Genomic DNA, 13,416 nt, shown 5'->3' on the forward strand with positions numbered 1-13,416 from the left:
TCTGACTGAAGGGCCTTGATATTCTAAGCAGCTGAAATGAAAGACAAAAGATTAACCGTGGTATGAATGAGAACAAAAGGAAAGAAGTGGGTGTCTGAAATTTGTCATGCACGGTGTATTGGTTGAGGGAGAGGTTGAAAGAGACAGTGATATAAAGAAAATATACCCAGTGTCTCCAGTACCTTCACCCTAACCCTTCCCATGACAGCCAGGATGTTTTAAACCAGAAATAGAGGATGCGTGAACTGTTTTGTTTTCTTTCCACTGGCAGCTTCTTGTTTGTTGTTGTACCAATTCTCCTGTGGGAAAGAGTCAACTGTGTTAGTTAAGGGTTTAGAGAATGTGTCTAATTCAGTTGAGCCGCTGAGCAAGTGCATGTGCGATGGAACTTGTGGGTAAATGAAGTTTGTGATAGTTGTAAGTTTGTGAGTATATGATAATGATGTTTAATAAAGTATAGTGCAACGATTGCAGCACTGTGCAGAGATCTTGTGGAAAGGGAGTGTTGTAAGTGCTTTGTTTATTGAAACTGTTGGTGGCCTGGCTGTGATGAGAAAGTATTTTAGCAGATTTCTTATCTTTACAACTCCTATTAGATCATTGATTTTATTTCCCCCTCTGGAGCCATATTATTGTGGCATTTCTTTTAATATTAATTTCCTCATTTACCCTCCTCCTCCTTCCTCCAGTAGACAGCTTGAGAGGTGGGGAAATGCGGATAAGGGAGAACAATGTTCCTATTTCACTTCTGTCATGGCAGCTAATCTCCAACACAACATCAGAGGGACATTGTATCTCCTGTCTCTCTCCTTCAGCCATTTCCTCCATAACTTGGACTCCTAATTTTACATCTGCAATCATGTTCCCTTTAAGAAATGTTGCCTGCCCATAAGTACCATCCTGGTGCCTCCTCCCATCACCAAAGGAGTAGAATGGTCCAAACTGGCTGCAGGCACAGATCGTTATTATTGACTTGCAGCATGGATTTTGCCTCCATTAGTACCATCTGATGCAGGTAGTCTGCAAATTCCCCATCCATGTATCCATTTTTACACATAATTCAATTCATAGTCCAGCGACTTCAGGAATGAAAGGGTAAAGCTTTGCTAAACTATAACCTCTGGGTAAATCAACTAACCTTTTTTTGATCTGACCATGTTGAGTGTAAAATTTGCCAGGCCTGCACAAGCTTGAGTGCACTCATTCAATACAGGGAGTTGATGTTGATTGCTGACTGTTCAGGTGAAAACATTGAGTTGACAGTGGCAACATACTGAGCCAAGATTATTGCATGCTTTTCACATCAATTAGGCAGCTGTTGCTATAGAAAGGATTTGGTCTTCTCAGAAGAATGAGCAAGTAGGATAATCAGCGTAAAATAATGTTTAAGAGAATCTAAGAACAAAATATGTTTTTAAAACCATGCAGACAGTATATGTGTATTTGCATTTAATCTGTAGGTTATTGTACTACAATTGTTTTAATATTTCTTTAGTTTTTATAGATGTTTGGATGGCAGTGACAGCAGGATTTACATTCCACTCAACGTACCTGTTCTCATTGTTATGTTTTGAATGTATATGTACTGGATAGCCCAATTGAACAAAGTCTTGCACTACAGGCAACTGGGTCCTGGGTTTGGATGCCTGCAGGATTCACTCAGCTATTCATTCTTTCAAAGATGATAAAATAATCCATGTTAGAAATGGGAGATGGAGCGGTCAGGGGTGGGTACGTTCTTGGAAAAAAGCAGTTTGCTTCACAGACTATGCATAGTTTCATAAGTACTGTCTTCAGGTACTTTTGGGGGTTGCCAATAGAAGCGAAAACCAACACAATCTAATGCTACTAAATAACTAGATAAAATACTAATTAAATTTGTCGTCTCTTTATAGATAGGTCTCTTAGACAATAACAGAAATCACACGATTGTGAGAGCATCGCATGCAATTATCTGTTAAGTCTCTCTGGTCAAATTACTCCTGAGACCACACAACTATCTTGCACTGAATTTACCCAACTCGAGCATCACTGCAGTTTGTACAAAAACAAATCCTATTCAACTGTAAACAATTCAAAGCCTAAAAGCTGGTAACAGTTAAACATGTGAATTTCTTCATATGGAGGGAATTAAATCCAGAAAGCCAGTCTCGGCATAAGTAGTTTAGAAGGGACGCATACCTTCCTCAGAGACACTTTTATTTTCCCTCTCATTGCTCCTCACTGAAGATAGTATCTTGATTTGAAGTACAGATTCATAGGTAGTGGTCATTTGGCAAGCTATCATGGAAGTACCAAAGCCATATCGAGTCTTGCTTTCACACAGATGCAGGGTTCACTGGTTAGTTGCCTAAGTGGGGAACATGGCTGATTTTTCATCTTCATGACACAGACGTGAATGGAACCAAACTGTCTTGCTGACATTGCCATTAACATTACTCAACTCAGGGATTGTATCTAGGCCTTCCTGATCTGTATGGCCTGATACCTAGTGCACTTACCCAAAGAGAAACAGCTGTACTTAGTGCTCCTTTTAAAACAAAATTCTAAAATTAGTTTTAACTGAAGACGCCTGTAATAGTTTTTTAAAATTCATTTGTGGGATGTGGGTGTCACTGGCTGGCCAGCATTTATTGCCCCTCCCTAATTGCCCTTGAGAAGGTGGTGGTGAGCTGCCTTCTTGAACCGCTCCAGTCCACCTGCTGTGGGTTGACCCACAATGCCATTAGGGAGGGAATTTTAGAATTTTGACCCAGCAACAATGAAGGAACAGCAATATATTTCCAAGTCAGGATGGTGAGTCGCTTGGAGGGGAACTTGAAGGTGGTGGTGTTCCCATATTCCCATATTTCTGCTGCCCTTGTCCTTCTAGAGGGAAGTAGTCGTGGGTGTGGAAGGTGCTGTCTGAGGATCTTTGATGAATTTCTGCAGTGCATCTAGTAGATAGTACACACTGCTGCTACTGAGCGTCGATGGTAGAGGGGTTGGATGTTTGTGGATGTGGTGCCAACCAAGCAGGCTGCTCTGTCCTGGATGATGCCAAGCTTCTTGTTGGAGTTGCACCCATCCAGGCAAGTGGGGCTATTCCATCATAGCCCTGACTTGTGCCTTGTAGATGGTGAACAGACGTTAGAGAGTCAGGAGGTGAGTTACTTGCCACAGTATTCCAAGCCTCTGATCTGCTCTTGTAGTCACAGTGTTTATATGGTAACCTTGGGACATTTCATTATGTTAAAGGTATTACGTAAATATAACTTGTTGTTGTTTTTGTTGTAGGTAACCCTGATTTTAGATTTTAAAAACCTAAAGATTGCAAGAAGAAGAGAAAACTGATGAGGAGTTTCACAGACCTGGAAAACAATGGGTTAATGCTAGGAATTATTTCAATGAGGTTGATTTCATCAAAATGACATGCACTGAAGAGGAAGAGCATGTAGACTGATTGCAGCTGAGCAAGAAAACCGCTTCAATATTTATATTACATGAGGCCCACTTCTGACCAACACCAGAAGATAGTGAGATTATATTTGAAGGCGTTCTGGTACATTTACTTGTTTTTATTCACCAATGTGAAATATTTTCCTATAAATCAAACCAAATTGTGTTTTAATCACAAAGAAAAGATTTTGCTGCAATATATGGAACAAAATTCCAAATCCATTTTTTAAAATCTTTACGTACAGAAGAAATGGGGTAAAACAGATTGTGAAGTTGGACACAGTAAGGACTGCAGAAGCTGGAAGCCAGAATCAATAGATGTGAAGCTGGAAAACCACAGCAGGTCAGACAGCATCCGAGAAACAGGCAATTCAATGTTTCAGGCTGAAACTCTTTGTCAGGACTGGGGAAGGGAAGGGGACCCAGACCTCTGCCTGCTCTTTGTAGGATTTGTGGAACAATTTCCCTTCCACAACTACATGGGAACCATCCTTCACCTCTTTCTCTGCTATATTGATGACTGCATCGGTGTTGTCTTGTGCTCCAGTGAAGAGCTCAAGCATTTCATCAACTTCGTCAACGCCTTCCACCCTGCCCTCAATTTCACCTGGACCATTTCTGACACCTCCATCCCCTTCCCGGACATCTCATACTCCATCTCCGGAAATCAACTTACCACTGACATCCATTTCAAACCAACTGACTCCCACAGCTAAGTCAACTACACCTCTTCTCACCCACTCTCTTGCAAAAACGCTAACCCATACTCTCAGTTCCTCCACCTCCGCTGCATCTGTTCCCAGGATGATGCATTCTACTCCAGAACATCCCAGATATCCTCCTACTTTAGGGACCCTAGTTTCCACTCCTCTGAAATTATGGATGCTCTCAACTGCATCTCCTCCATTTCCTGCACTTCTGCCCTCAAACCACCCCCCCAACAACAATAAGGATAGAGCCCCCTTAGTCTTCACGTACCACCCCACCAACCTCCAAATCCAATGCATCATCCTCCGACATTTCCGCTGCCTACAATCAGACCCCATCACCAAAAAGATATTTCCTTCCCCATCCCATCCATTGTCCGCAGGGACTGTTCATTCCAGGATTCCCTCATCAGCTCTACACTCCCTGCCAACTTCTCCACCACACCCAGTACCTTTCCCAGCAACCACAAGAGGTGCAACACCTGCCCCTACACCTTCCCTCTCACCTTCGTCCAAGGCCCCAAACAATCCTTCCAGATCCAGCAGAGACTCATCTGTGCTTCATCCAACCTGATCTGTTGTATCCGTTGCTCCCGATGTGGTCTCTTCTATACAGGGGAGAACTAACACAGATTCGGAGACTGGGGGTTTGTGGATCATCTGTGCTCTGCACGCATCAACCAACCTGACCTTCTGGTTGCCATCCATTTTAATTCCCCCTCCCATTCACCTGGCGGCATGCCCATCCTTAGCGTCCTCCACTGTCAGAGTGAGGCCAAACATAAACTGGAGGAACAACACCTGATATTTTGCCTTGGGAACTTAGAGCCCAATGGCCTCAATATTGACTTCACCAGCTTCAACATCCCTCCACCACCAGCCTTATCCCATATCCACCATATCCAGCCCTCCTCCTCCTCCTTGCCTCCTGACCTGACCTAACCTGTCCATCTTCCTTCTCAACTATCCACTCCACCCTTTCCACTGACCAATCACAATAACCCCGACCTGCATCCACCTATCTCCATCCCACCTACCCTTCTATTTACTTCTAGGCTCCCTGACCGCTCCCCAGTCCTGATGAAGGGTTTTGGCCCGAAACGTTGACTTTCCTGCCTCTCGGATGCTGTTCTGACCTGCTGTGCTTTTCCAACTTCACATCTATTGACTGTGAAGTTGGACAATCATTCTCAGCGATTCATGCCCATTTCACACAGTGTTATGGTATGGACCTTATGGTGATGGATTTTGTCCAGAACAACAGAAAGCTTTTATAAAAGTTGAAAGAAGGGAAGTGACAGTTAGATGTGCAGCTTGTCCTCTATAAGCACCATCCAGGTAACCAGGTCCAATGCCTATAGAAATTTATAACATAACACTGTTATAATCCAAAAGGTAATTGTATTTCAACAGAATTCAAGTCTACACTTCTTTCTGAGAACTTTATTTCATTTAGCTACACCTTACTGATAACTTTCTTTTAATATTTTCTTATCAACCTTGTGGGAGATGTTATTACACACTTTTGAGCTGGTGGGACTTAAACCTTGGTCTCCTAGCTCAGCAGTAGGGACACTACCACAGGGCAACAATAACTATTACGCCACTAATTACTAGCTCTCCATATTCATATCACCAATTCGAACCCAATGAACTCTAATTACTAAATTTATCACCTGTTCCATCATTCCATTTGGTGTCAGGCATTCCTTCAGAACATATTAGTTATTTTAATCAGTCTCTTCAAACACATTATGATATACCTCATGGGCTGGTGGAACTTGAACTAACCCTCTGGTCTACAGATAAGGACACTAACACAAGACCCATTTTCAGACCATATTGAAGATAACAAACAACACTTCCCCTTGATAGCCAACACATGAGTAGCCAAGTACAAGGCTGTTCACCATTTGCCTGTGGAATCAAGGATCCATCTTGTGTTTCCTTTCCCGTCATTTTTGTTCAATTCCCCTGCAAAGGGTTGAGAAGCCCTTTTTCATTCACTCCCACTACGTCAAATTACACTATCATGGATGTTCAGTTCCCAGCATATTATACAAGTTTGGACTTGGCCCCGTGACTAATTAGTTTCATCTATGAAAATAAATTTGATTCACAATTTTGCATTCTATTAGAATTAATGCTGGGTCTTAGCCAATCTCGTTATTTGAAAAGTTTGCAGGTGATACAAAAATGCACTATGTGGTTGAGAATGAGAATTATCAGAAAATTATTGATTAATAAGAAAGTTGTAGAGTTCAGAAAACAGCCAGTCAGCTGCTCATGTGGGCAGAAATGTGACAAATAGAGTACAATCCAAAAAAGTGTGAGGTAATGCCTTTGGGAGGGGGAAAAATGGAAAGGGAATAAAGAATAAATGGTAAGATAGAGATCAGAAGGACCTTGGGAGTCCATGTCCACACATTCCTGAAGGCAACACGACAAGCTGATAGGATGGTTAAGAATGCATCCTTTTCTCCACTAGCTGAAGCATGGCATACAAGACCAGGGAGATTATGCTAGAACTGAATAATACACTATTTAGGCCACAGTGACAGTTCTGGTCCTTTACTGCAAGGGAGGATGAACAAATCAGAGACAGAGGAGATTTATGAGGATGATTGCTTTAACTTTGAGGACAACTTGAATGGGCTAAGATTTTTCCTTTGAAACAGAGGTGCCTGAGGGGAGAATTAATTGTGGTGTCTAAAATTATGAGGAACCAAATGAAGGATAGAAAGGACTTATTTCCCTTTGCAGATAAGTAACTAACCAAGAAATCAGAATTAATTTTTTTTTAAATGTACTTTTTCAGGAGATATGACATCTTGGCAAGGCCTGAATTTTTGCTGATCCCAATTTTCCTTGAACTGATTATTTTGCAAGGTCATATGAGAGGTCATTTTAAGAGTCAACTGGATTATTGTGGGTCTAGAGTCACATGTAGATCAGACCAGGCAAGAACAGCAGATTTCCTTCCCTAAAGGACATTATGAACCAAATGCATTTTTATGACAAACAATGATAATTTCATCGTCACCATTAGTGATACAAGCTTTGCATTCCAGATGTTTTTAATTTTAAAAAATCCACTTACTACCGTAGTAGGATTTAATCACGTCTTCAGAGCATTAGCTTGAGCCTCTGGAGGCTAGTCTTGTGATAACGCCCCTGCGCCACCATCTTCCCATAAGGTGATTAGAGGGAAAATGAGTTTTTTTTAATCACAGAGAGGGTGATAGCAGTCTGGAACTCACTGAGATGCTAGTAAAGACAGAAACCCACACTGGAATGAGCAAACACTTGGGTGTGCTCTGGAAGTGCCATAAACTGCAAGGCCACAGGCCATGCATTAGAAGTGGATCAGTACAAACATGATAGTTTGAAAGGACCTCTGTGCCCTGAATTTTAACAATTCTATGAACTGTGGCTTCCACAAACAGATGATTGTCAGTTTCATATTGTTTGGCAGAAAAATAAAATACTGTTAATACAGCCTGTAAACATAGTGGGTAGGCTTTCCTCAAAGTTGCCTGGGTGTAAATATAGCATGAGCAGAGAGAAAGACTTGTCAAGAAAGATGGCATTCCTAAAAGAAAGCATGCTTCATCCTGCATGTCCTTATTTCTCTTGTCTCTTTACACAATACTTACCTTAAGCCAGGACAGTACAGATGAAGATCTACTCCATTCCACTCATTAATGGACTTGGGAGCAGGAGTAGACCATTCAGATATGGAGCCTGCTCTGCCTTTCAACTAGAGGTATTTTATTCAACCTGTTCAGACATGTTATAGCACACTGTGAAGCAGGTGGGACTTGAACTGGACCTTCTGGCCCAGAGGCACCACAAGAGCACTAAAACCGAAAGAATGAACCACACCGATTGAGACTGAAATCTGAATCCAGTTCCTTGGACCGCTCAGCGACACAGCTATTGTAGATTTTAAATCCATCTCCCTCACTAGGCCACAACAACAAGGCCTGCCATCCAATTAGATCATGACTGATTTGTGCCTCTGCTCTAATTGACTGGCTGTATATTCTTTACATGACAAAAAAATCCTCAGTATCAGTTTTGAGGGAGGTCCAGTCATCCTGACATCTATAGCTTTGTTGAGGAGAGAACTCGAAATTTCTGCTCCACCTTGTGTGAACAAAAACCTTTCAGTTTCCCTACTAAGTGATCTAACTTTAAAAATGTATCTCTTCCTTCTTCATTTGTTTGTCAGAAAAAAATAGTTTCTTTATATGTATCCTACTAAATCATTTTAACATTTTAAACACCTTGCATAGGTCATCCCTCAAACATCTATATTCAAAGCCATGTTTGGACAGAAGATCACATGGTTTGGCCTCTTTGCCCAAAGTGACCAGCCTCGTCTGGTTATTCATTTGTAACTGTATTTTCTTTCAAAATCCTTCAGAAAATCAAACAGAAGAGAAGAATGTTCGAAAATTAATCCAAGAGAAACCAGTGGGCACAACGGAATACAGAGTAGGTATTCTCCAATTCTAATACTTACTTTGCCTGTCTTTATTGTGAACATTACAGATGGAGATACTGTATATGGTTCTTTTTACAGGCAGGAGTGGAGGACACACTGTGTAGCATAGCCCTGAAGTTCAACAGTACACCAAATCAACTGGTTAAATTAAACAAGTTGTATTCACAAAGTATTGTTCCAGGGCAGGTATGTGAATAGTTACTGACAAGAAGAACCGCATATCTAGGAAATCCCAAAAAAGATCAGGAACTCTTCAGCACACAGTGGTTTAGAGTGTTGTTGTCTTTTTCTTGAATTCTCTGCCTAAAGGCAGGTCTGACTCTCGTTACTATGACCTTAACCATGGATTATGCACAGAAGGCAGATACCAAATCTACCTCAGCCAGAATGGGGTAATTGAACCTCACGCTAATGGCATTAATCTGATTCAGACCAGCCATCCTGCCAACTGAGCAAACTAACTCCCCTAGGAGACTGAGTTGCTGGCAACATACATTTTTTGTGCATGTTGTAGCTTGCATCTGTGGATAGCAAAGATAGAGTTTCCAGTTTCTTTCCATTGCATGGCTTTCTTGCTCATACTGCATCCTGTAAAGATAGAGTTTCCAATTTCTTTCCATTGCATGGCTTTCTTGCTCATACTGCGTCCTGTTAGCATGTTGGAAAGATTAGTAATCTGATACTTGTTGGCCACATTGCAAACATACTTTCCTTGACCATCAATGCTGGAGTAGAAGCTTTTGTTTCAGAGGCAGTGAGCTAGCCATGGTGCCACAAGACCACTTAAACAATGTCTAACAGAAAAAAAATGTTTGTTTCCGGTTGAACATTAAGGAATCTGTTTACAGTACTCTAACGTGAGTGTGTAACAGGGGAGAAACCATTTCTCTGATATTTTTCATACCTATTTAACCTTTTACTGTTCAGGCACATTTTTCCAATCCTAACCCCAAAAATGTGATGAACAAATGGTGTTGAATTAAAGTTTGAATTTTAACAGTTTAAAATCCAAATTCTGATGTATTAAGGTGCATACAATCACACCCATACACCCCCACTGTTATTAATTGTAGCCATGGTTACCTACATAGGTCATGGAATACAGTAGTGGATTTAACAACTGAACCAGAGATCAGGGGCTGAATTTTCAAAGGGAATGGGTCCTGAAAACTATAAGACTGAGCATTGATAAGGTTTCTCCACCGTTCCAAATGTCACCTGGATTTGAGGCTGGCAAGGTCAGCTGCTCTCACAAAATGGGCAAGCAGTTAGCCTGATTAAGAGCCTTGTTAACCAGGGATTAAGGATGTGGGATTTTCTAGTCACCTCCATTTTCTCAACATAGTGTGTCAACATAGTTAACCAGAGGTGTGCACCCAACAGCAAAGTAGGGTGCCACTGCTCTAGGTATGCTTACAGGATTTCCTTACTTGCCTTGGGGAGACACAGCTAAAAGCCTGGCTGATGTTTTGTACATTTTTAATTGAAGTTTTTAAAAAGGAACTGAAAAGACACTTCTTTTGAATCAACCTCTCACTTATTTTTTATTAAGTCAGGTGCTCTGGATGAAGCCTCTGAATGGTCTTCCAGCTTAGAGAACACAAATCTTGCCCACTGCAGCTAGCTGTGAGCTTACTTGAGCTGTTGTCATTTAGGGCTATGATACTGATCCCTGCCTAAAATATATGGAGGATTGCTCAGAAACAAAATCTAACCTGGTCGATTTCTTCCCAATCACTTAGGATGTTAGGAAGAGTGATGTATGAGACCCACTCACCAAGAAGCTGTTCACTAGAACTCAGTTCAGTTTCCATCAGAGTCACTTGTTTCCTCACCAAGGCCATGATCCAGACTTGAGCCCTGAGTGTACTTCCCAATAACTTGAAGTAGTAATTCTCAAACAGTGTAGAGTGTCCACCTACATCATTTCCAGTTCCCTCAGAAAATAATTTTATGCACAGAACTCTAACAATGAATGTAATCTGAAATGAGAATTTTTCCTGCAGCAGCTGTATGTTCCTGATCCAGAAGTGAGTGAAGAAAGCCCCATATCCTCAAGTCCCAGGCAGTCACAGACTCTTTCTTCATCAGATATAGAGTATGACAAACCTTTGGTAAGTTTTACCCAGCAAATAGAAAAGTACACCATTGCAATATCCAGTTAAATTCCTCTCATAGTTAGGCTTTAGCTAATCCCTTTTTAAAAAGTGGCTTTGTGCTTCTCAGGAATATTTTTGTCAAATTGGAAAAGCATCTTGTAACATCTCAAAAAGAGCAGGAGAAAAAGCAGTATAACTTTAAGAATCTTTGTGGGGAAGAGCTGAAATGGTGAAAACATGAACCTGGTAGCTGTTTAGAAAGGACTGGATAAATTTATATCTGTGAAATGTACATAGGAAGCTATTAGTTGGAGAATCATGATAAAGAAACTGTTGGGAGGTTCGAAAGGAACTAATAATTTCCTACCCAAAATATTAATATATTAGCTAAAAAAGGACTGGTTAAAAGGCTGTGATAAGTGCATGAATACAATGATGCTATATCAGAGATGCTTCTAAATTTAGATTCTGATAGCCTGGGATTTCTATGAAGCAATAGCTAAATGAGGACTACTTAGTATTAACTTGGATAAAATTTTACCCTTATTGAAGTAGGTTATTCCACTCTTGAGGATGAGGAAAAACTGGCAGAATTGCATCTATCCAACAGAAATTGGTAATTGTTCCAGCACATCCACAGACTATTTGGCATAAATCTTTCACTCCTACTTGGAGAAACTATTTATGGAAATTACAGGAATACAGAAAGGAAACAAGAAATAAAATGCGAGAAATAAGATAAACGATGGCCTGGCAATAAGTAGACCTGTGCACAATCCACTATTTATTGCCTTGGTTATGTTTTGGCCTTAGCCCTTCCACTAGTTCTTTTAATAAAACGTAATGTTGTAGCAAACCAGTCTGTAAATAGAATGAAAGCAAGACCTATACATCCATGTGCCATTATGGTGGGCGTTTGTACTTCGTATCAAGGAAAATAAAGATTTGCCTTTTTTATAGCCTTTTTTAGCTTGTCATGTCCAAAAATGCTTAACAACCAATGAAGGAAACACAACAAGCAAGTTCCTATAAACAGCAACATGAGAATGACCAGATAATGTTTTTAGAGAATGTTGTTTGTAAGGTAATGTCAAAATCACATGACACCAGGTTATAGTCCAACAGGTTTATTTGAAAACACTAACTTTTGGAGCGTTGTTCCTTCATCAGATGTAGTTGGTCAATAAACCAGCGAGAACTCTCCTGCCTTTTTAAGAATAGATGCCATGAGATCCAGCATCCACAGGACATTTGAGGTCAAAGTTAATTTCTAATCTGAAAAAAGGGTGAATAGATAGAAGGAGTAGTTTCTCAGATCATCTGCTGTTTAGTCTTAAATTCACAGGTGGGATAATTTGCCTTCAAATTATTTATGTAAAGACACAATGAAGAAATAAGGTGACATGAGGAAAATGTTCTTTCACAGTGAGGTTTAAGACCTAGGTGAACTTCTTGAGAATATGATGGAGGCAGATATAATTGAGACTTTCAGAAGGGAACTGGGATTCATACCTGAAGAGGGACAACTGCACAGTTGAGAGGAAAGGGCAGAGGAGTGAGACTAACGGAGGTCCTTTTACAGGGATCTGGAATGGACACAAGAGGCTAAGTGACCTCAGAGATCCTTCTGTGCAGTAGCTATTTCATGACTGCTATTCTTTTAAATGTACATGTTCATAGCCTAAAGTGGTTGTCACCTGCGCCTCAAAAGTGATTTATCTGCAACCACACAATGTTTGGCTCAGAATTTCACTCCAGATTGTGACATAAAAACAAATAGAGGCCAGAGCATATGCGTTTTGTTTCCTTCTCAACAATAGCTTTACATAAATATTTAAGATCATGATGTATCAAATAATAAGAAAATAAATTGTTGGTATAAAAGAATGATTTCCAAAATTATATTTTGCAGAATAATAAGGTAACTAGTGTACTGTGTTCATAACAATCATTCTGTAATTTCCAGGATGCTGTTTCAGCAGAAATGTCCAGTCTACAGTGGTACAGTTCCCAACACTCCATACCCAGTTGCTTGTCTCCCATGTGGGACGAAGTACCCTTTTCTGAAAGATTCCTGAAAATCTGTTGCAGATATTTTACAGATGGAAAGGTAAAATACTTTATTTGTAACAGCGGACTTCAAGTTAAATGCCTCAAACTCTGTAACATTCTCAAAGCTACTTGTACTTCTTCTTACTAACTAAGAGCCAGAATACTTGGGTTCCTTGTACAGACCGAACCTTGTCTGGCTAAATAACCGGGAAATTGCATTGAAGTAATTGAGCAGATGAGTATATACAAGAACTCCTGTTAATGTGTTAGGCAACTGATTTATTTTCACTATGCATGTACCTGCATAACTGTGACTTTAACCATATTGTGATCACATGTAACTATAGGCACATTACAAAGCAGGGCAGAAGGACCTTTATTCTGCATCGACTCATACTTCTTTGTTGGAAGTCCTTGATGCAGAAAGTGGGCTCAAAAAATGGAACATTGATCATTCCACTAAATTGAGACCCCTGAGATGAATGGGCACAAATAACATACAAATGTTGTTCATTATGAAATTCAACAATGTGACAGTATGACTTAAACAAAATACGTGTTTATGCGTAGATAACACAGTGTGGAGCTGGAGGAACACAGCAGACCAGGC

The 13,416-nt window shown here is 40.5% G+C and overlaps 1 protein-coding gene across 12 annotated transcripts in view; it reads left to right on the forward strand.

The window, feature by feature from the left end:
• si:ch211-15d5.11 (nuclear receptor coactivator 7) overlaps nucleotides 1–13,416 on the forward strand; it is a 98,316-nt gene that overhangs the window by 27,324 nt on the left and 57,576 nt on the right. For 11 of the 12 annotated variants that reach the window (XR_007264956.1, XM_048613070.1, XM_048613073.1 and 8 more), the window contains 4 exons: nucleotides 8,575–8,645; nucleotides 8,734–8,841; nucleotides 10,662–10,769; nucleotides 12,721–12,864. Coding sequence is in view for 11 of the 12 variants with exons in the window: in XM_048613070.1 (XP_048469027.1) it covers nucleotides 8,575–8,645; nucleotides 8,734–8,841; nucleotides 10,662–10,769; nucleotides 12,721–12,864 (431 nt within the window). In the remaining variant the exon portion in view is untranslated. The remainder of the gene's footprint in view (nucleotides 1–8,574; nucleotides 8,646–8,733; nucleotides 8,842–10,661; nucleotides 10,770–12,720; nucleotides 12,865–13,416) is intronic. The other variant, XM_048613071.1, reaches the window with a different exon arrangement.

The sequence above is a fragment of the Rhincodon typus genome, chromosome 27 (genome assembly GCF_021869965.1).
Source record: "Rhincodon typus isolate 14 chromosome 27, sRhiTyp1.1, whole genome shotgun sequence".
In the NCBI taxonomy this organism is placed as follows: Eukaryota; Metazoa; Chordata; class Chondrichthyes; order Orectolobiformes; family Rhincodontidae; genus Rhincodon; species Rhincodon typus.